Source organism: Cinclus cinclus, chromosome 15, assembly GCF_963662255.1.
Source record: "Cinclus cinclus chromosome 15, bCinCin1.1, whole genome shotgun sequence".
In the NCBI taxonomy this organism is placed as follows: Eukaryota; Metazoa; Chordata; class Aves; order Passeriformes; family Cinclidae; genus Cinclus; species Cinclus cinclus.
In genome coordinates, this window is record NC_085060.1 from 17,398,420 (window position 1) to 17,419,149 (window position 20,730).

Here is a 20,730-nt window from a genome sequence, read left to right on the forward strand (position 1 = left end):
TCCCTATGACATTATAATGATGCAAAGTTGATTTTGTCTCTAATAAATACATTATTAATCCATCAATAATAAAAGATTACTGTGTATCCTTTTCTATTTTTAACTTGCTATGTTTAGTGGTGAAGTGGAGAAGTTGGTTGTTTATTTCTTCCTTTTATTCAATTTCTTCTCTGCCTACAACCATTTTCTCATTCAGTTTAACACTTACTCAATTTATGCAGTGTCCATCTCCTACCCTGAAGAGCAAGAGTCTTCAACTTAATAAGAAATACTTATTGGCACATAGCTTTGATTCATAAAGAGAATGTTTCCTTGAGAGAGTAATTGGTTTGGGACTTTTTTTCCTGCTTACCAAAGGAGCTTATCAAGTTCTTTTACAGAATCCTTAATATTGTTGTTTTTCTTCCTTGAATGTGAATAAGTGCTACAGTCTGGAGGAAAACTAACTCCAAACTTATCTCTCTTTTCTTAAAATCAAAAAATGGCTTTCACAAATCGTGAGTTATAACTCTGTTTTCAGGGAAAAAAAAATCTATATTGTTGAGTTCTGTAAACAAGATGATCCCTGTGACTGCAAACTGTGTTGGTTCAAAGGCAGCCAGGTCCCCTTGGCCCTTTAGAGAACAAGTCAGCTTGGAACAACATCTAATAATGCAATGGAGTTATAGGTCAAATTTGTTGGGCTTACAGTGGGAAAATATTTTAAAGGCTGATGTGCTGATGGTCTGTCAATATCAGGAGTGAAGTGGGAATCAGGTAGACAAATCTAGTGGGTATTTGTCTAATTAGCAGTGACCTGTATTAAAGCAGAGCTGCCTGAATTAAATTAGTTATTGCTCATCTGGTACTAACTTTCTTTATATCTGAGAATCTGGCAAATCTCATCTAGAATGCTAATTCTATCCTTCTGTCTTTTCCTCTGAGGTATCTTTTCATCTAATAATGAGTTCCTTCATTGTTTTTAAATTTAGCACAGAGCCCCTCTTTTGGGGTGGTTATCTTTTAATTTCTGCACTGAAATATGTAAATAGTTATTTTGAGGGAATGCAGTTGGAGAGGTGGGTACTTCAGGTAGTATCAGATCTGTTGCCTTCAAACATAAGAATAAAACATCGAATAGCAAGGTAGCATCTGAAAACTTCTCTGTTCCAAAAAATTTTCAAAATTGATCTCCAGCATTTAGCATCCTGCTTTAAGTCTCCCTTTTTTGGGGAGTTCTAAGCTGTCACTGGCCATCCTCCTGCTCCCCCTCGGGAATAATGACTTCCCTTTGTTTTCACAAATCTCAGTTTGCCTTGAACTGCTGCCCACCCAAAGTTTGAGCAGCTTTAGGCTCAGCTTTGAAGAAAGCTGAGGAAGTGCAGAGTGACTGTTGCTCATCAAGATGCCTTGATAGACTGCAAGGAAATTAATATACAAGGGTAGAAGGGATTACAGACAGAGATAGAAGGATTAGACTGTGCACTAGCAGCAAGACTTGCTGTAAAACTGTTGCTTCAGGCTTTTGTTTATTATTTGGAGAAATTCTATTTAAATGCAGATTAGATTTTCTACCTAGAAGTACAACTTAGTCTTTGTTTAGAAACTCTGCAAAGAAGAATGAGCACAGGGTTCTTGTTTTCATTTCTTGGTGAACTTTGACAGTCACGTTGCTTATCCTGTTATCTGGATTAGATATGCAAGCTGTGGATGCAGGAGTTTTAGCAGTTTGTTTAGAGACCCGGGTTTAATTAATCAGTGTAAGATTACCAAATTGCCTTGGGATGAAAACCTGTGCCTGAGAAGATGTAATTGGCCACTGACTAAACAGAAGGGCCCAGCTCTGCACTGGGTGTTTGGGAGGGGGAGAGGGGGGCAGAGGCAGGAGGGAGGAAAAGACAAAGAAGAAACAATCGGTGAATTAGACAAGTAGATTTTGTGACCTGAAACCTTTTCATTCTGTAAACAGCTTCAATTTTTTGTATTGCTGCACTTTCTGTAATCAATCACCTTTTGAAGTGACATTTTGTCTTCCTTAGAAGTAAAATTGAAATTAAAATAGTGCTTTAGCAGTGCTGATGGGTTTATGAAAAGTAGTCTTAAAAGTCTTATCTTAAAATAGACTCCTAACTGCTCAAAAAATTCTTCTTCTGCATATTGCAGATTTGCCAGAAAAATATCAGTAAAATGGAGCTAAGGGAAACATCCCAATTCCTTCCCATGGGTTTATTTTTATTCCTTTATCCTTTTTGTTTGTTACTATTTTCCATAAAAATATCAGTAAATTGACACTAAGGAAATATCCCAATCACTTCCCATGGGTTTATTTTTATTCCTTTATCCTTTCTTCTTGCCTCTTGTCAGCACCTCTCCAGCAATCCTTACTGATCTTCTCAAAATTATGATAAATTGATAATGAACATCACTAAGACAACTTTTTGAAATAATCTAATTTTTCTGTGAAAAAAATTTTAAAAACCCAACATGTCATACTAAAAACACTGATTTCAAGGGATATTTTCATTTCGCCTATTTCTTCCTCCCCAGCATGATTTGTGACTTATCCACCAAGTTGCAGGATAGAAAATCCACACAATGATTGGCAAGAACTGTCACTGGGATTCATGTACAGAAACAGAACTGAAATATGTTCCAGGATTTGAGATTTTTGACCCCATTTTAGAAAAAGCGTGGGTAGTTTGAATTGTTATAAATATATATATATATATATGTTGATATAAAGGTGACTCTTGTTTTTTGTCTAATATATATCAGATGGCAGCCAGATTTGGCTGTCTGGAAATCAAGGGTGTTCTCTGAGCAGATTTATTTTACCAGGCATAGAACACGTTCAGTAATTTGATATTGATCATTTAGCATGGAAATAACAAGACAATGTAATGCATTTAATGTGGTGTTATGCTCATGGTGAGCCATTTGGCAAAGTAATACTTCAGTACTATCATGTTCATAAAAGCTTGTCTTTTGAAAATACAATGAACACTTCCCCATGTATTATCCAGCTTTGTTATGAAGTGGAGAAAATATGAAGATCAAGTCTTTGCTTAAAGGAGGTTGTTGAAACTTTTTGCCTCACGCCATTTTAGGTTCCCTGTGGCTTTTTTGCTCCTTTCTTTATTTCTTTCTGATGGACAAGCTAAAACAGCAACTAAAATGAAAATTAAAAAAAAAAATCAGAAGATGAACCCTGGATGAATAATTTACAAGAAGTAACATATTCTTGAGAGCTCACACACTCTATTCAAAGTATCACAGCTATTTAAAAATCTGAATTTATACAAAATTTTTCTCTGCTTCCCCTTCAGAAAGCCAGTTTTTTTCTCTCACCCATTTTTGGTAATATCATAAACTGTGCATCAAGTAAGTCAGAAAAAAAATGCATCTATGATGAACAATGCATGTCTGGTGAGTGACAGAATTTGCTACATATGTCAGAGGAGAAAGTACTGAATCCCAGAGTTAGCAGTATAGGAATGTCACATTTTGGTATCATACAGAGCCAGTGGATGGACAAGAGGTAATTAGTAGAACAGCTTATTTTCCTTTAATGCATCATTTCACAGTCATTCGTACTCTTAAGCTATAGCAGATATTTATGTTCTTCTTTGAGAGTTTCTTGTAACACCCTGTTAATTGACTGGAATACAGCAATGACCAGCTTTGATTTGAGTATGTACTTGAATCTGTGTGTTCTAGCCAATCTTTTTTAATACTTATTTTTAAAGATTTATTTTCATTTATGTCACATTTTAATTACCATTTCAGGCAGGTTGGCAGGACAAGCAAAAGGTATGAGCTCTAACTTTAGCTGTGTTTTAGTTGTGAACATTTTGTAGCTTTTTGGGGGTTTTTTGGGGGTTTTTTTTGTGTTGTTTTTTTTTTGTTGTTGTTGTTTTTTTTTGGTTTTTCTTTTGGTTTTTTTTCTTGTGCTGGAGAGAGAAGCCTGTATTCAGGATTACTTACTGTGAGCTTGTGGAACTTCTGAAGCAATTGTATCTAAAGATCTTTGGACAAATGGCCTTTCTAGTGGGTACTTAGAGTCCAAATGAGAAATTGCAGTTTGCTGAGCTGCCCTTGGGGTGGCCAGCACCTTGTTACTTGTGAAGATGGAGCCTTGGTAATGAAAGCCTGGCATTAAAATCTGATGGACCAGAACTCCTCTGGAGTGCACCTTGCTTTCCCCACTTCCCTCTTCTCTTTCATGAAAGGGTAGATACTAATATCTGATTTTTTTCCCCCCTTCTTTTCTCTGGGACATGAGAATATGACCATTCACTTCAGAGCTCTCATCCTTCAAGTTGTCACAAGTGCAGGGGCCAAGTGCAAAGCTCTTTTGTTGGGAGTTGGATACTCCTCCTCCTCCTGCTTTGGAGCTGTCCTCAAGCCCATTTACACACTCTGGCACATAATTATATTGATCCAATCTCTATTCTCATGACATGCCCAGCTCTAACCCATTTTTATGTGCTTCTCAGTTCCTCTGAAGGGTCTTTCTTGTGAAAAGGGGTGAAAGCTCATCCAGAGAAATTTGAGTATCGTGGCTGTAGCTTCTGTGCTTGCACAGCACCCCAGCCAAGCTGCAGAGTCTGTGGAGCCCAGGGAATTCTGAACTTTCTGCCACCTTTGTGATAACCATTTGTAAAGTCACGTTTCTGTGGTCACGCATCACAGATGATGGTGTTGGAACTAGAAAGGGACGGCAGACTTGCTGCTCTCAGAAGTGTTTCCTGCTTTCTTCCGCATGTGTCCCAGCGTGTTCCCTTCTCTTCATGGTCAGTCTCTGGGCTTGGCTCCCTCCCTAAGGGAAGGAGTGCAGAGCATGGGCACCGCAGCCTGTCCGTAGAGCTTAGGGGTACAACCCATGGCAGGGACACGCAGGGAAAAAGGCTGTGAAGCAAATCACTCATCAGCCAGGGGTAAGAACAGCACCGTTCAGAGAAACACTGCTGTAGGTGTGCATTTCTCATTGCATAAGGGCCAATCTGCTTCACCTTCCATAAAAATAATGAGATTTTACAGTGGGAACAGTTGGAACTAGAGTCCAGTCCGTTTTAAAAATGAATTAAAGTTTGATTCCGAGAAGCACTTTGAGGAATTTCTAGAATTGGTTTACCACGTAAAACTTTATGAAATCGTTACATTTTATTACATTACAGTTAGTGCTGGATTTCAAGATATAGCTTTTGGAAAGTTTGGGCACTGTAAGAAATCATCAAAGCACATAAAATTCTCTGATTTTCAGCGGTTTATTAAAATAATGAGCTCTTCATCATGGGAAGACTATTTAAAGTGTATTCATGGTTTTTTGATGTTCTATTTGGTTAGATTTAGTAATGATAATGAAAGACAGCCCTTTAAGATTCCTACATTTTGTTGTACATTTTGAAATGGGGAGCACAGCTCTTTGGTGGAGGAGGAAAACTGAATTTTTGCTCTCATGTTTTGTCATTTGGGTTTCTTTGAGTGCCAAGGATATCATCCCCTTCTCCAACAGGTATGCTTTGAAAACTTAATATAATATAATATTCAGTGCTCAAGAGTGTAAAAATCTGGTTTAATTTATCTCAAGTTGGACACCCAGAAATAACGGCACAATGGAGACTGCATAATTTTGCTCAGTTTTTTTAATTCCTCAGTTTCCCAGATGCAAATGGCTTCAATAAAGCAAATAATGCAGGTGGGATATTATCCATGTTCGTGAAGCTTTCGATTGTGCTGTGAAAACAACAGATAACAGAGGAAATGAATAAATCTGCGTTCAACGCAAGGCTTTGAAAGTATTAATTAAAAAGGTGTATGGCCACATGCTGATTAGAGTAGATAAAGAGAAATATTGAATAACTACTTACTCTCTGAACTGGGCCCAAGGGTCCTATGAGAAAAATAGTATATGATAATTTAATTAAAGTTTGCATCAAAACACATTTACACAAGGGAGCTGAATTAATATTGCAGAGTTTGCACTTTCTAACTCTCCAGTGCTTCCCTGGAAAATGTTGGATCCCTTTTAGTACAGAGGTTCTTCAGTGGGACATCAGGTACTGATCAGACACTCGGTATATTCACCTCACTGAAAGCCTTACATTCAAGGCATTCGTAGAATAAATATTTGTATCAGAAAAAAAGCCCAAATATTGATAGCAGCATGTTTTGAAGCACAATTCAGTTGGGTTCTGGAATATGATAGAAGAAGTGGGGAAGGGAGCTGGGATATTCTGCAGAAGTCATCCAGATAAGCCTACATATTTACAAACACTTGAGCACTGATATTTATTATTATATCAGTATATAAGATCCTCTGTAAAATATGTAGGCAGAGCTGAGTGAGTTTGTTATTTCCTGGACAGGTCTGGACTGCTCACTGGTTTTTTCCCCCTCTTTTTCCCTGGGGAAATTTGGTTACTCAAGTCCTGAAGCTGCATATTTACTCAGTGTAACAAGAGCAGGAGCAGGGCAAGGGCTCTGGTGTGTACAGAATTAGGAGACAAGTACATGAAGGGATGGATAAATGGAGTCACAGCCTGACAGAGAAGGAGCCATGTCCAGTCTAGAGAAGGCACTGCTCTAGGGGAGGGGGAATTCTCCCTGTGCTGAAGCTGGGGACAGAGCAATAACAATGGCTGAAATAATAATAGTTTGAATATTGACTATGATGCCATGATCAATTGTTTCATCTCAAGTGTTTCTGGGCTTTACAACAAATCTCCAAACCCCTGTTACAATCACAGTGGTGACACATTCATGACAGTATCTTTGTGCTTTCCAATTCCACTGGATAATGGACTTGTAACTACAAAATGCATTTAATTTTTTCCTGTTGTAACAACACCCAAAACACATTAACAACGCTGCTATATCCAGTTGCTTCTGGAATTCAGATAACATGTAGATACATAGCAAGTGTGGTGTAACAGAGTAGCAGATCACCCCAAACCTTCTGTTATCACAGGGATAATGACAAGGAGTGGCAAATGAAGTCAGCCAGCGCTGCACTGTGCAGCACTGCAGCGAGGTCCGAGCTGCATGGCTCTGCTGATGAGCAGACTGTGGCCCCAGAGCATCAGGACCATTTCTGCAGGGCTCTCAATGTCCCTGGCACTCCCTGTGCCCCTCTGTCCCCAGCTCTGGGTGTACAAGCCAGGGCCAGCAGAGCCCTAATGATCATTTCTGCCTCAGGGTGGGAGAAAGGACCTGTGAGTGTGAAAATGAAAAGAAAAACCAAAACCTCAGTGTCAGGAACCTCCCTGTTTGGGGACTTGGAGTCAGGGGTTTATTATTTGTTTCATGTCCTTTTCTGCAGAAGTTCTGCAGTCATTCCAGTTTCATCTTCCAGCATTCCTGTCAGTGGGAGGCTTTTCCCCAGCCATGATAAATTATTCTCTGTCAGAATCCAAATCTGCCTTTTCAAGTCTGATCATTTGTGATGAATTTATTCTTTTAACATGGGCTTGAATAGAAGCAATAGAGGATAAGAAATTAACTCTGAGCGTATTAATGGCATCTCTAGACTATGGGTGAATTAAGGAATCAATAGATGATATAGGTTCAATAACAGGCTGGTGAACACTTAGTCAGCAATTGACTGGTAACTTTTAATTTAGGTCTTTTTATGTCCTATGGTTAATTTAAAAAAATATATATAAATATTTAAAGCAGCCCTTTAGAACACAGACTGAGTTCAAACTCCTCCTGCCATCCACAGAACTGTAGGAAAGGTGGTTGTGAAATGCAGTTTGCTGTAGCTCAAGGAACATCAGCTTCAGAAATTCAGATTCGGACCCTCTCAAAAAGAAATCTGTGCCAAAAGTGGTGACAGCTTTCTATATGGCATCTGCCAGAGCAGCACTTAACCCAGACTTAGAGTATCCTTTCTCTAGGACTTTAGGAAAATAAACATAAGTTATGGGATTTTGTGGGTTTGCTCTTATGAACTAGAGATTAGGTTAGTTCAAGAACTTTCACTGCTAGCTGAACTGCTGGGATTTATTTGGTTACCTTCAATGTGTGTCTGCCCTGCCCAGGATTTCAAAACCAGACTTTCAAAAGAGCTGGATGCTGGATACTGAGCTTTAGTGACTTTGTAAGAACTGATTTTTCCTAAATGTGATCCTAAAGGAGCCTCTGCCCCGTGCAGTAGAGAAATGGCTGATTGAGACTTATGTACTAGAGGAGGTGATAAGTTCCCTGACAAGTCTGATTGCTAGTTTTTAACCTTGCTAAATAATATATGTTAGGCTTTTATTAGCCTAGGCATATTCATGCCAAAGCTTATCAAACAGGAGTGAACATTACATTTTTTTGCAAAGACAGCTATGGTTCAATGTATAAAAGTATGAATATAAGGAGGACTGAGTCAAAACTTGACACCTACTCTCTGAAATTTGAAGGTCAATAAATTTATATCTCTCCTCAGAATCCTTCCATAGACACACATAGACAGTGTGTGGTTATAAGGAGGTGTTTATATAATTGAGTTTACAAAAGCGTAAGTTAAAGATCAACCAGTGAGTTTATTTCCACATTAAAATATTTCCATCTTTGAAGTAATGAAGTTTAATTTCATGAACAATTGGATACCTCGTGAAATTTAACTTAATACTCCCACAGTTTTACATTTGTTATGCTCCAAATAATTAATAATAATAATGATAATGATAATAACAACCACTGCCCTGTTTTCAAGCATCACAGTCCTCATGGTTTCAGGCACAGAACCTTTCCTGACAGCTGTTGCAAGGGGCTGACAAGATGCTGTCAGCAGCTGCTCACTTCCATTCTCTTGGCTGATCTTCCTGACACTAAAATCTTCCAGAATTATCACAGCTATCACTGTTTCCTAACAGTGTCTTTTTAAAATTATCCATGCTAGGAGAAAATGTTCTGTAAAGAATTGTGTCAAGTGTTGATCTGGCCTAAATTATTCCCATCATTTGTCTGTTGTCCAGGGGCTGATAGAATCATCTGTTTTAAAGAAAACCCTACAAGTTTAGTAATGCTGCTAGCCAAAATTCCAGGTTTTTTATATTTTTATTGAAAATTACTCTGGAGAACACACATATATATATATATATATGTGTGTGTGTGTGTGTGCCAAAAAAACTTCTTAATGGTTGGAGAAGGCTCATATGAGTGAGATGAAGAACTTCCAATCAAAGAGCAAAACTTCAGTGGAGAACCTGGTAACAAGGGAACATTAAAGAGCTGCTACTGTGGCAGTATTGCCTCATCAGGATGCTGCCCAAATTTCTGAAGGTGCCAGCAGTGCCTGTAAAGGCCCAGTTAGGAGGCTGGAGCCGGCTCAGTCAGTGATTTTGAATTCTCAGGTAAATGCTGGAAACTGTAGTTTTTCAGGAATCCTTTTTCTTGTTGAAATGTCTGCTGGGAATGAGGCTCTGAGCTGATGTGCAAAGATTGCTCCGAATCACTCAGAGCCACGCTCCCATGCCTGACTGGAGCACAATGAAGTTTGGATTATGCTGCTTTAAATTATCACCCATTTGAAGTCATTTTCTTTATAAAACAAGATTAAAATGACTGTAATTCAAAACATTTTACCTCAAATTGATGTGAAAATTGTAGTGTTCATATTATTTCCATTTTTCAATTTGACAAAACATTTCACTCCACATACAAGCTTTGCTGTGTTGTCACTATCTTAACAGTGAAAATATGAATTTTACTCTGTGCACTTTACTCTTTCCTGATGTGTCCTATTTCTTAACGCTGCTTCTTTAAGTTTTTGAAAGTATGTCTTTCTGTAGATTATTGTAGTACCTGGGGGAAATAGAAACAGATTTAGGAGGCTTGCTTACCTCCTTTCTAACCCACACAATAACAGTTTTTAACTGCATATTGTTAAGTTTGTTCTCTGGGCTTCCTGTGTTCCTGATGGTTAGATAAGTGCTGATGAATAAGCAAAGCAAGGAAGAAATTGAAGTTCTAGCTTAATGGAATTGAAACTCAGATTGTTTACCTGAAACTTCCTTTAATTTGCTTTCATACTGATATCACAGGAGAAATTTCTCTGCATTAATTTTCCTCAGAATTTCTTATCTCTGAATAGAATCATGTAAAGAAATAGGTCTTTTCCTCAGAAGTTTGTTTCACAGAAGGAGAGTATTATCAGTAATACTTTTTTAAAAATCCAGTAAATTCTGAGTACCTTCCTTGAGTTCCCCATGAAAAGGATACTTGTGTCATCTAAGGCAGAGTTCTTTTTTCAGAGTTCTTGAGGAAACAAAGAACAGAACAACACTGAAAAGCGCTGGAAAATCAAGTGACCTGCAGAAGTCCTTGTCTAAACTATCACCAGTGAGATTTACAACTGCAAAGTTCCTGGCCTAAAAATACAATTGCATTTATTTTTATGTCACACTGTGTTCGACCATAAGTGCAGCAGAATGCCAAACCTTATCACTTAAAGTAATAGCAAGGCACATGTCAGCTCTCAGACCCTCCAACTCTGAGAAAGAGCTGCTTTTGTGTGCTCAATCTGCAAAGGATAATTCATTCCTTACTAGGGGGTATGATTTCAAGAGCTGAAAGCTTTAACTAGTACATATGTACAGGGTAGATTTAAAGTGGTTATGGAAATGTCACCGCAGGACAATGCATTATTAGTAGGCCCTCATATGTTGTATGCTGTCCCCTTATGTTTGCTGATAATTAAAAAGCAGATTGGGATGTCGTGGTGAGAATGAGTGCAAAATGTCCCTTTTATCATTTGCAGTAAATATGAAATAGTGGTCTTGCTGTATCCTTCAGTGATTGTTCTATTTGCGTTGGTGACAAATGACATCTTTCTCCTTGTAATGTGCCTGCAGGGTTAAATGACTTTATTATTATTAATGAGTCATTGCTCCAGCTGCCCAGAAATACAGGGAGTAGGAAACATAAGAGATTTAGGCCTAAGTAATTACAAATGTAATTATTACCTTTCAAATTTCATTTTTACAGCAATCACAAGGTTGTTAATCAAACATGGCCCTTTCCATGCGTTCACACTTTTTGGAGCCTTTGTCAAAGAGATGAGCAGCTCCGTGGGTCCGCTGAGGGTACTCGGTGGCAGATTGACAAAGTGGTCTTGACAGAAAACCGCTGTGAAAAATGGGATGGAAGCTGTTGTGTAGCCATGAGGAGGCTGTGGTTGAGAGGATTTTCCTCTTGGAAAAGCTCCTGAGCTGCAGCCACAGGGAGGAGAGCATCCTCCTGAGGAGCACGAGGGGAGCCCCGCTGTCCTGGGGACCGGTGGAGTATTGGAGCTCGGCTCCTCCAGCCTGCCCTTCCTCAAGGTTGTTGGTTGTCATGACAGGATCTAAAAACACGACAGAGCCAGCGTGCTGCTTTAGGGGAATTAAAAACTATGGCCTCTTACCCTGAAATATTTATCCCAATTACCCATAATTATGCATTTTTAAGTTTTGAGGTGGAGCATAAGGTTTATTCTCCTGCAGTAGTGGCAAGAGTGTTGGAGGGAATTCAGAAAAGGTGAATTGCTGTGATTATTGTTAGGCCACGTTGCAGATGCTGTGAAATATAAGCAGTGCTTATAGGTAGTGCTTATTTCCCAGAATCATAACCTGAACTGATATTTATCGTGAAATGTAAAATCTGAGGGACAGCTTTGGAGAAATGAGAACATTTCCATTCAATAATGACATTTATTCCTAATATTAAGGCTCCTCATATTTTAAAGAAATAAACGGAAGTTAATTGAATAGTGAAAATGGGAACTAGCACACATTATACCCCCAAATGTAATTTTAATCAACACTGTCACAAAGCATTTAAATTTTGAAACTACATTTTTGATGGGCAAATTATTTTGTCAAAAACCCTCAGCAAACTTTATTTATATATTCAACTGGAATGAATTAATATTGTTGATGGTCCAATAAAATGTAATAACTATCAGCACTCAAAAAAGCTGTATCCTGTGTTACACAGATATCAGCATATGTAGTTATTGTAAACATCTTTAGAAGTATTTGCAAATTAATAGGATATCCATAGTAAAAAAAAATAAAAAACAAAACCAAACCTTTTTTATTAATATTCTAATAAATAAATAGGTCCGTTTGGGTTTTTTTTTCCCTTGACATGCAATTGGAGTCACCACAAAAAGCACAGGATATTTTTAGACTGTTATAGGTTTGTTTTGGTTGATGCTCTATAGGCCTTTGACTTTAAATTTCTCTTTGTGTATATCTGATGAAAACACAATTCAGAACAACTTTTATTGGCTATCCTTTAAGTTATCACAGGAGATATATGTTTACTAGCTCACTGAGCATTTGGGGGTTTTATAAGTCCCTTTTGAAAATTAATATTTCATTAAAGTATCTGAACCATGACCAATTGCCCACAGTTGTTCAATTACTTTATTTAAAAGATTTGTTTTTGTATTCTCCTTTCCATCAAGCTTTTGTTTATTTTTTTACTGTGAAGTCAATAGAAAGGAAGAGCTGGCACCATTTGCATGGAGATCCACTGAGACACTGAAGTGAATAGAGGGTGTGAACACAGATATTTGAGGGGTTTTTTCGCACACCAACCCTTGAAGGAGCTGCTGTGTGTGAAACCAGATCTTTGTTCTGATGTATCAGAATTTTTGATTGATGTATCTCATTTTTTGATTACACAGCCTAAGCTTAGGAAATGTATTTTCTTCTTTTTCCACACCAAAGTGAGGTTATGTAGATTGCGTAGTGATTCTTAGTGCTCTTTGTGAATCTTTGCTCTTTTGGGTTATTTAGTGATTTTTAGTAAAATCAATAAGCTGCCTTTCTTTCATGGGCACACATGATTTTATTTGAAACTTAAATCTGAAAAAGCTAGGTATAGTGTTTTATTCTGTGTAAATGATTCCTCTGAAAAGTGACAGCTGAAGCCCTTTTCTATTCAGCATATTTTTGTAGGATGTTGTATTTATTAAAGGAATTTTACATCAGTAGCAGAGCTTGATATGTATCACTTAAAATGCACAGTCTTTGCAGTTATGGGGAGAAAAAATGCTAATTTCACTCTTTACTATTTTTCCAGGTCGAAGGTTATTGCTGTAGGATAAACCATTTCTCACTATGCAGTTTCACCTTGTTTAATTGATTTGAATTTGAATTTATATTCCATGTTAAATAATGAATCATGTATTAATAATTAAAAAGGTTCAGTACAAATGGGAAGCAGTTAATTAAATATTAAATAAAGCACATTGTATTAGCCAGTATTGTAATCAATATACTAGATTTTAGGCTATCCATTTTAGATTGTCATTATACTTTACTAGTTATAGTTAAAATTCTCATTGAAAACTCAATAGACACTTTACAGGCCAAGAAACATGCAGCCTTTGCAAATTATCTTTTTTTCCATAAATATCAGCAACACATGGACATAAAAGATGAATTCTATTGGACCATTAGAGCAATAAGCATCACTGTCACGTACTGTCCTGCAACTCTGTCACACCCATGTTCATGAGGCTGAAAAAAAGTTGGCAGGAAGTTTGGGACTTGGTTTTGTTGGTTTTTTGCTTCTGCTTTTGTCTTCTTTTGTGTGTGTGAAATCTCTTTCTGTGGAAAACAGTAATTGTTGAAGCTGAACTTTTTACAGGAGCACTGCCTTTAGACCATATCTTGGTTATGATTAATACAAGATTGAGGCTCTAGTCAGAATAACAATGAGGTAACGAAATGAAAGATTAATGTGCTTTATTTGTAGGGCTGCTGTTTGTGAGGCAGAGATTCACTTCACAAGTGTAGTTAATGAGACAAAATTACCAGAGGCTGATTCTCTCGCCTCCATTTCCTCTCTCCCTCACCTACTTTCCTTGGCCATCTTTAACCATGTTTGCTTGACTTGTTGAATTCAGGCACAAAATCCTCACACCTCATCCTATCATTTGGATTTTATGAGAAGTGTTTTTCAGATTAAATTCAAATTAAAACCACAGCTCTTAGGATATAAACTGTGTTCACTGGAATGGAAGCAGAGCTGATTCTTGCAAGCTACCCAGCACGATCTGGCAAGCCTAGGTGGCACAGGAAGATGTGATTTCCCTCATGCCTGTTGATTCCTCAGTCAGAACATCTGGAGGATCAATCTTCCTCTGATTTCTCACAAGGCAAGCAAGCTCTGTACACACAGCAGAAAATTAAAGAGTGGTGTGTCCTACTTGTTCTTTGAATAAAAAGGTTCCAAGGCTAGAATATAAGTAACTCTTTTAGGTTTTTAATTTATTGAGACGTATACAGGAAATAAAATATTCATAGGGAACTCCTCCCAAAGGCATTTTATTATTAAACCAAAAAGCTAGAGTATATTATAGCAGCACTCATTTAGGGTTTCTACATTCGAGCTTCTTCTTCCTGACCTTATTAAAGTAACCCAGTTTACACTAACTACTATTCCTCCCTCCCTTTTTATTGTTAATGTCATTTCTGTTCTCCTCATATGGTGGAGACCTCTACATGATGGTACTCAAGTGGCCACTTTTGGTCACCAGGGTAATTCTGGGCGATAATTTCCCCACATTATGCTTGAATTCCTGCTTAGATTTAGTACCACATTTAGTAAATACACATGGGCAACACGTGGTGGCAAGGCCTGACCCATTCCTTAGGAACTATTGGCTGAGATGAGGAGTTGGGGTTGTCATCTCCATCACTCTGGTGGGTTCCTGCTGAGCAGAGAGTGCTGGAGGTGCACTGGGAGCTGCTTAATATGAAACGCTTCAGTAAACGAGAGGCACTTCTGGATGCTGACAGAGCAGTGTTGGCACTGCAAGCCATGTATTCATATATGTGCTGTGTTGTGAAAATATGAAAAATAGCTCAGCAATGGCATAATTATGGGCAATTTGCTTAATTGCTTGCTAATTGTTGCTTGCTTTATTATGAAACAAGAGTGCTCTAAATGTAACACTGGATGGTTTGCATCCAAAATGTGTCAAATTCAAAACTGGCTTTTCATTAAGACTTCAGCTACATGGCTTTAAAATTCAAGCACTCTATATTCTGTGGTTTAAGGGGTTTTTTCCTTTTTTATTTTTTTTAATGATTTGGAAATTTTCTTTTCACAGTTTCTGTGCCCCTAAACCTGCATTGGTATAGTGTAGTCTTGTGGTTTCTGAACTTCTAACAATCTGAGTCTTTTGCTAATGGATGCATTTACAAATGTCTTTTCATCACTGCTTCACATGTGGATGCAGGTGGAGATCTTTAAAGGCTTCTCCAGGAGCTCATGTTCTTGATTGTCCAACCCTTAGAGAAGCACATCTTCCTTTCAACACGTGCATTTGAATTGTTTCTCTTAAGGGATACGTACAATTCTGAAAGCTTGGCCTTTTGGAAAAGCTGGTCTCTTTTTCAACCAATGTATCCAGATATGAGCAGAAGGTTGAACCCAAAGTCTTTTCCAGCCCAACCTCTGTGATTCCATGGTGCAAGTGATGACTGATGGCAGAGTGAGGAAGGAACCAGCCTCCTGATGCTCTTTTAGGAGTACATGTCTCTTTTAAGGCTGGAGGGAAAGGGTAGAAAAGAAAGTGTTTTGTCTATACACCAAGTATGTGCTTCAACGATCTTACAGATCTTTTCCAATCAAAATGATTCTACAAGTCTAACTTTTCAACATTCTGAGACTGCTGGTAACATAATCATGCCAGCAGCCTGTCTCCCTCTGTGAATTTTCCATGAGAAACACTCTTAAAACTGGAACATGATATTAAGCTGGAAATGCCAAAGTATCGTGCCACATATTTTGTAGACTGAGTAGGAGAGTAGCACTCTTGAGCACTTCCGTTTTCATCTCCAGAAAGCAAAGAGGATAATCAACATTTTTACTTACTACCTCTAAAATCCCACACAGACTACATAACCATAGGAAGTCTCTGGTCTAAACAAACAAGGAAAAAAATGGCATTTTTTGGTAGCTGTTTTGATTGAAGGATAGCTGTCTGGCAAGGCTGGACTTCCACATTTTCTTGAGTGAAGGTAAATATTCTTACTTGAAAACTGTTTTGACCTATAAATGATGAGACTGTGGAACAATGAGGAAAGTCTTTTAACTGTTGTGCTTTTAGTTATATTTGACAGTTCTGATCTAAATATTTCTTAAGAGCTGACAGACAATTTAAAAATGTTCTTAGTTCTGAAGACAATTAAAAATAAAAATTCATTCCTAAAACAACCTGGAGTTCAAATCAGAGTGCTAAACTCATGTGCATGAGTGTGATCTATTATATGAATTAAAAATTCTCTTTTGCATTATTTGTATGTCATGTTTGAAGAGTCTCTGTGTAGTATGGGAAAAAATATCTAAAACTGAGAGTTTATAACTGAGTGAAGTAAGAAATTAGTTAGACTGCTAAGAGTTCAATGGGATGTATTCTTTATTCATAATATGTGGGGAATATGCAAACTCCTATTTCCATTTATAAACCTGTCAAGTCATATGTGAGAAGATGGTACCAGACACTGAATTTCACTTGCAAGAACCATCATTTCTTCTGAAAATATTCAGAGTCAGCCGGAACTTTCTCTTCCTTGATGGGTAGAGGCAGGTGTCAGAGGTGTTTCCTTCCCCTGATTACTTATCAGACTATGCAGAATAATCACCTGCACTACTACTTTGGAATGAGAGAGAAAGGCTCAGAAAATTTGATTGTCACCCACACTTAGAATGACTTGCAAAGAAACAAAATAGAAGGAAACTTAAAGAGTAGCAGCCAGGAGGTGCCGTGGTCAATTTGCAGATCCTCTGACGAATGACCACTTGAACACTGAACTTCACTTCTCCCACGAGTGTGGCTGGAATGCTATGTAAGGAAAATAGAGAATGAGTTTGACAAAAAGTAGATCTATTTCAAGGCCTGAAAGAGCAGGCAAAAAAAAAAAAAAAAAAAGATAATGCTCAGTAAATATTCATACAGAAATTTTCCTACATTTTGATCAAGTTGTTTTCCAGGAGTCGTTGCTTTGTGGGTGGGGAAAGTTGTTTGTTTGTTTGACTTAGAAAAGGGTTTTTTCAAAGTTAAGAAAAACTGCATATTTTACATAGTATTATCCATAAGCACTGATGAAAAGCATACTTTGACAACAATATTGAAATGAGACGGAAAGAAAGATTATGGCTTCTATAAAAGATGTTTCCTCTAAACAATTCTGCACTGGCAGACTTATGTATGAAAAAAACCCAACACCAAAAGAATTTTTATTCATATCTTAGGATTCTGTCCAGGATAGTTACAAAGCTTTGGGGTTTTCCTTCTTGGTTTTGTTTGTTTGTTTGTTTGCTTGGGGATTTTTGTTTGTTTGCTTGTTTCCCTTCCCTTCCCTTCCCTTCCCTTCCCTTCCCTTCCCTTCCCTTCCCTTCCCTTCCCTTCCCTTCCCTTCCCTTCCCTTCCCTTCCCTTCCCTTCCCTTCCCTTCCCTTCCCTTCCCTTCCCTTCCCTTCCCTTCCCTTCCCTTCCCTTCCCTTCCCTTCCCTTCCCTTCCCTTCCCTTCCCTTCCCTTCTTTTAGTAAAACTAAAAATCAGATTAAAATATTTTTGCATTAACAGAATAAGCAAGACTGTAATTTTAACAATACTCTTATTCTTAACATGGTAATGGGTTCCAAGTCTCCAGGTCTTTGGGCAATACGTGGTACAAAATTACTGTCCTGATCTTTGAAATCGTGTGGAGAGTGTTTTATATGTGACCTTTTTTTCTTCCAACGTTGCCTTGGCCAATATTAAATGTGAAATTTTTATTGTCAAGTGCTTCCTTTTGCTGTTTAAGCTTTGTGTACTCTCTTACTGTGGTTTGGGAGAAATGGCACAGCAGAAGTGTTGGAACCATTTGCTGTGAAGAGCTCAAAACAAATAAGTATTATTTCCAAATAAATAATCTTGTGTTTCACATTTTAACTGAATTAATAACATTTTAAGTTTTGTTTGTTTGAGTTTTTTTAATTAATGCAGAAAAAACCTGTTTCTCTACAAAATGGGGATAACTCCATGCTCTGTCAAGGTTGTACCTGATTTCAGTGAATTGCCTTCCTCAGAATAGAAGCAAACTTGAATAATTAAAGAGCTTAAAAGACTTGTATATGCTTAAATTTATGTCTCTAATAGCAGATAGTAGGACACAGAAAGATTAGACTAATCTACCACTAGAAACTTTTCTTTTTTTGCAGAAACTATTGCCTCCACTGATTTTTTTCCATATTTATGTCTCCTACTGCCCATCAAAACTGGATTAGTATTTCAACAGCAAGGTGCCAAAGCTTTGTCAGGATTAAACAGAAAAATACTCAGGCAAAATGACTGAGGATATGTTGAAATGCCAGCAATACACCAAAATAACATTTATAAACAATCACTCTTCTAACTGACACGTAAAGCATCCTGAAGGAGAAATAATCAAGAATAGAGCATTAACGATATAACAAGCAACCAGCAACATTATATATTTCAATGCCTGAAGGAAAAACCTAATTCCTTTGTATTGAGATGTAGCATGGAAATAAGTGTTTGTGCTATGCATCTTTACACAGTTTTCAACATGCAAAATATTTGTTAAAACAGAAATGCAGCATCTGTTTCAACACAAAGCTCAGAGGGTGGGAGGCTCCTACTCATCACTCTCATTGCTATAAATAATTTTAGTGGCATTCCTTCTCCAGTGCTTATGAGCCAGAATCCGATTTTAAATGCTCTTTTCATTAAGACAGGTATTAAAAATATGTATGTATCTTTCATTGGGAAGTTTTAGGAAGAAAACACAAGGAAATATCCAATCAGATATTATTCTGCACTTCTAATGTATTTAACCATGTACACAGGAAGATAATATAAAATTAACACTTGAAATATTAAAATTATTTTGAGGAATCATTTGTAGAAATTTATTTCCATTGATTTTAAATTTACCTACCATGGTAAAGCCACAATTTAAATGAAACAGATCAAGAATATTTATGTATTACAAATGAACACGTTTTGGATTTTGTAGCTAACTTTGCCTTTGAACAAATTAAAATTTCTATAATCCTTCTTCAAGGAAGAAACCTTTCATCTACTGAAGAAATCTGGTCTGATTATTAGCAAACTATAGAGGTTACATCCTCTTTTGCTCATACTCTTTGATTTTTCAAGGTGTCCAGTATTGAATGCATGGAGAAATCAATTCTCTTTAAAATAACTGTTATGCTCTTTCATTCTTATAACTCCTGAGTGCATCTTTGAGGCCAATGGACCATCTTTGGCTAGTGCTCAATTTAGGGTTTTTGCCTTAAGCTAAGGAAAACAATAGAAATAATTAAGAGAATATTTAAAAAAAACACAATTCCCTCCCCCAGGTAATTCTATGCAGATATGTAGACTAATGGCATTAAATTATTGTAAAGTTTTTAGCTTTATTACAGAAATTACAATTGCAAGAAGTGAAAATATTATTTTAGGTAAGTGACTGGTCCAGAGGACACAGTCAAGTTGTGCCACCGGAGGTTTAGATTGGACATTAGGAAGAAATTTCTTCTCTGAAGGGGTCGTCAAGCATTGGAAGAGGCTGCTCAGGGTGGTGGTGTATTCACCACCCCTGGGAGTGTGGATGTGGCACTTGGGGGACTTTTTTAGTGGCGAACAGGGTGGTGCTGGGTTAATGGTTTAACTCACTGGTCTTAGAAGCGTTTTCCAACCTGAACAGTTGCGTGGTTCTAGGAAACGGAGTGTACAAGGGCTAGTTATAAAGCTTTAATGATGAACTGCGTGCCCCGACCTCTGAACCTTCACTGGAGCTCCACACCTGGAGTCCTCTTCCTGCCGAGCTGCGGCCACCATCGCAGCGCGGGGACGGCTCTGTTGTCCTCGGTCCCCTCGGTGCGTCCGTGCTCACACCCTGACCGTGTCTCGTGTTTTTCCACCCTCCCAGCTATCGAAGTGAACCTGCAGAAAGCTCTGGCCGAAGCCTCTGAGAACTGCACGCAGGAGTGCCTCATCCTCGGCCACTCCGACAACTGCTGGATGCCGCCGGCCCTGACGCAGTTCCAGCAGCCCAACACCTCCCTGCCCTCGTTCGGCTTCCAGCAAGGCTGGGGCCGAGGAGCCAGAGCCGAGGGACGCCACGCTCTCGGGAGGGCCCTGCCAAAGGACGGCAGCGACAAAGGCCAGGGGGTGCCCAGGCCCCAGTTCTACAACACCTGCGAAAGACATTGCGCCGGCGAGGATCCCGTCAAGGTCATCCCCCTGGCAAACTTCGCCGCGTCCCAGCCGGCGCCGGGGCCCGGCAGCAGCACCACGTTCGTACACGAGCACCAGCTGTAAATGCACGGCTGGCAGTCCCCTGGTCCAGGCTTTAAGTGTGACTCTGCACAGTCACGGCCTAACGCCGCTCCTCGGGCGCCGCAAACTCCTTAGGCTTGTGGATATTTGTGTATATAGAATCCTAGATCCGAAACGGAATATCTAAATCCTTAGGAGCCCCTCGAAAGGTGTCTATTGTAGCTCTTGGGAAAGTCCAGAAAATGGGGAAGAGAACCCACAACCCAGAAACAATCAGAAGAGAAACAAAATGCTGTTCATTTTCTTACATGGGCCATGTAGTGCAAATATCTGCCACCAGTTCTTCCTCCCTTTGAAGGCAATTCCTTAGTACAGTTTGGGGAATATTGCAGTCTAAAAATAGCTTACTCAAGTTTTTCTTTGTTGTTCCAATTTATAGCATATTCATAGATTTCATCTTGTATTTGC

The 20,730-nt window shown here is 38.4% G+C and overlaps 1 protein-coding gene across 1 annotated transcript in view; it reads left to right on the plus strand.

Annotated features, from left to right (window-relative positions):
* The window catches only part of PCDH11X (protocadherin 11 X-linked), a 378,197-nt gene extending 357,886 nt beyond the window's left edge, over positions 1-20,311 (plus strand). Inside the window, exon 6 of the mRNA XM_062503181.1 lies at positions 19,913-20,311. Within this exon, the coding sequence (XP_062359165.1) occupies positions 19,913-20,304 (392 nt within the window). The 3' untranslated portion in view covers positions 20,305-20,311. The remainder of the gene's footprint in view (positions 1-19,912) is intronic.
* The last annotated feature ends 419 nt before the right edge of the window (positions 20,312-20,730 follow it).